The following is a 2,369-nucleotide window of genomic DNA, read 5'->3' on the forward strand; positions in this document are numbered from 1 at the left end:
CCGTTGCCCCCCAGGGGAGAAGGTGATGTCGGACGATGAATTCACCCAGGACCTGTTCCGGCTGCTGCAGCTGCTCTGCGAGGGCCACAACAACGGTGGGGACACCTGGGGACACACCTGGGGACACGAGGGGACCCAGGTGACACCGAGGTGACCCCGGGGTGTCCCTGTCCCCCCAGACTTCCAGAACTACCTGAGGACGCAGACGGGGAACACGACCACCATCAACATCATCATCTGCACCGTGGATTACCTGCTGCGCCTGCAGGTGACACACACACACACCTGGCGCCGTGTGCCCAGTGTCCCCAGAGCCACCGGGGACTGTCCCCAGCCCTGTGTCCCCAATGTCCCCAGGAGTCCATCGACGATTGTCCCCAGCCCTGTGTCCCCTCACTGTCCCCAGTGTTCCCTCACTGTCCCCAATGTCCCCAGGAGTCCATCGACGATTGTCCCCAGCCCTGTGTCCCCTCACTGTCCCCAATGTCCCCAATGTCCTCAGGAGTCCATCAGTGACTGCCCCCAGCCCCGTGTCACCGTGTCCCCAATGTCCCCTCACTGTCCCCAATGTCCCCAATGTCCCCAGGAGTCCATCAGTGACTTCTACTGGTACTACTCGGGCAAGGACGTCATCGACGAGCAGGGCAAGAGGAACTTCTCCAAGGCCATGGCCGTGGCCAAGCAGGTGTTCAACAGCCTCACCGAGTACATCCAGGTGAGACCCCTGGGACCCCCAAACCCACCTGAGACCCCCAAACCCACCTGAGACCCCTGCCCAAACCCATCTGGAACCCCCAAACCCACCTGGAACCCCCAAACCTGCCCAGTGCTCCAGAGTCTCTCGGGGGTCCCTCCCAGTGTCCCCCTGTCCCCCCAGGGCCCCTGCACTGGGAACCAGCAGAGCCTGGCCCACAGCCGCCTCTGGGACGCCGTCGTCGGCTTCCTGCACGTCTTCGCACACATGATGAAGAAACTGGCCCAGGTGGGCACTGGGAGCACTGGGGTGACCCCCACCCCCGCCTCTGGGACGCCGTCGTCGGCTTCCTGCACGTCTTCGCACACATGATGAAGAAACTGGCCCAGGTGGGCACTGGGAGCACTGGGGTGAACTGGGAGGGCACTGGGGTGAACTGGGAGGGCACTGGGGTGAACTGGGAGGGCACTGGGGTGAACTGGGAGGGCACTGGGGGGCACTGGGGTGTACCGGGAGGTACTGGGCGGTAACCAGATGTCCCTTGACCACCCAAAGTGTCCCCTGACCACCCAAATGTCCCTTGACCACCCAGATGTCCCTTGACCACCCAAAGTGTCCCCTGACCACCCAGATGTCCCCTGACCACCCAAATGTCCCTTGACCACCCAGATGTCCCTTGGCCACCCAAGGTGTCCCTTGACCACCCAGATGTCCCCTGACCACCCAGATGTCCCTTGACCACCCAGATGTCCCTTGGCCACCCAAGGTGTCCCTTGACCACCCAGAATGTCCCCTGACCACCCAAATGTCCCTTGGCCACCCAAGGTGTCCCTTGGCCACCCAAGGTGTCCCCACACCCTCCAGCCCGTCCCCACCTCTCCGGGTGCCACCCTCAGAGCTGTGACACCTCCGTGTCCCCTCAGGGAACGTGGTGAACGGCACCATCGCCCGGCAGATGGTGGACATGCTGGTGGAGTCCTCCAGCAACGTCACCATGATCCTCAAGTTCTTCGACATGTTCCTGAAGCTGCGCGACATCGTCTCGTCCGACGCCTTCCGCCACTTCGTCACCGACCCGCGCGGGCTCATCTCCAAGAAGGACTTCCAGAAGGCCATGGACAGCCAGAAGCAGTACGAGCCCGACGAGATCCAGTTCCTGCTCTCGTGCTCCGAGGCCGACGAGAACGAGATGATCGACGTGGAGAGCTTCGCCCAGCGCTTCCAGGAGCCGGCGCGCGACATCGGCTTCAACGTGGCCGTGCTGCTGACCAACCTGTCGGAGCACGTGCCGCACGACCAGCGCCTCAAGACCTTCCTGGAGCAGGCCGAGAGCATCCTGGATTACTTCCGCCCCTTCCTGGGGCGCATCGAGATCATGGGGGCGGCGCGGCGCATCGAGCGCATCTACTTCGAGATCAGCGGCGCCAACAAGGCGCAGTGGGAGATGCCGCAGGTCAAGGAGTCCAAGCGCCAGTTCATCTTCGACGTGGTCAACGAGGGCGGCGAGGCCGAGAAGATGGAGCTCTTCGTCAACTTCTGCGAGGACACCATCTTCGAGATGCAGATCGCCTCGCGCATCTCCGAGGAGGAGGCGCCGCGCGACGAGGAGGAGGAGGAAGACGAGGACAGGGAGGAAGAGGAGCCGGCCGAGGCTCCGGCGGCGGCGCCGCCGGGG

The 2,369-nt window shown here is 63.7% G+C and overlaps 1 protein-coding gene across 1 annotated transcript in view; it reads left to right on the top strand.

Moving 5' to 3' along the window:
* Positions 1–14: 14 nt before the first annotated feature.
* The window catches only part of LOC115949249 (ryanodine receptor 1-like), a gene marked incomplete at both ends in the record, with an annotated part of 6,344 nt that continues 3,989 nt past the window's right edge, over positions 15–2,369 (top strand). The window contains 5 exon segments of the mRNA XM_031065776.1: positions 15–95; positions 180–268; positions 587–715; positions 878–1,003; positions 1,593–2,345. Coding sequence (XP_030921636.1) covers positions 15–95; positions 180–268; positions 587–715; positions 878–1,003; positions 1,593–2,345 — 1,178 coding nt within the window.

This window comes from Geospiza fortis, unplaced genomic scaffold (assembly GCF_000277835.1).
Source record: "Geospiza fortis unplaced genomic scaffold, GeoFor_1.0 scaffold4946, whole genome shotgun sequence".
Taxonomy (NCBI): Eukaryota; Metazoa; Chordata; class Aves; order Passeriformes; family Thraupidae; genus Geospiza; species Geospiza fortis.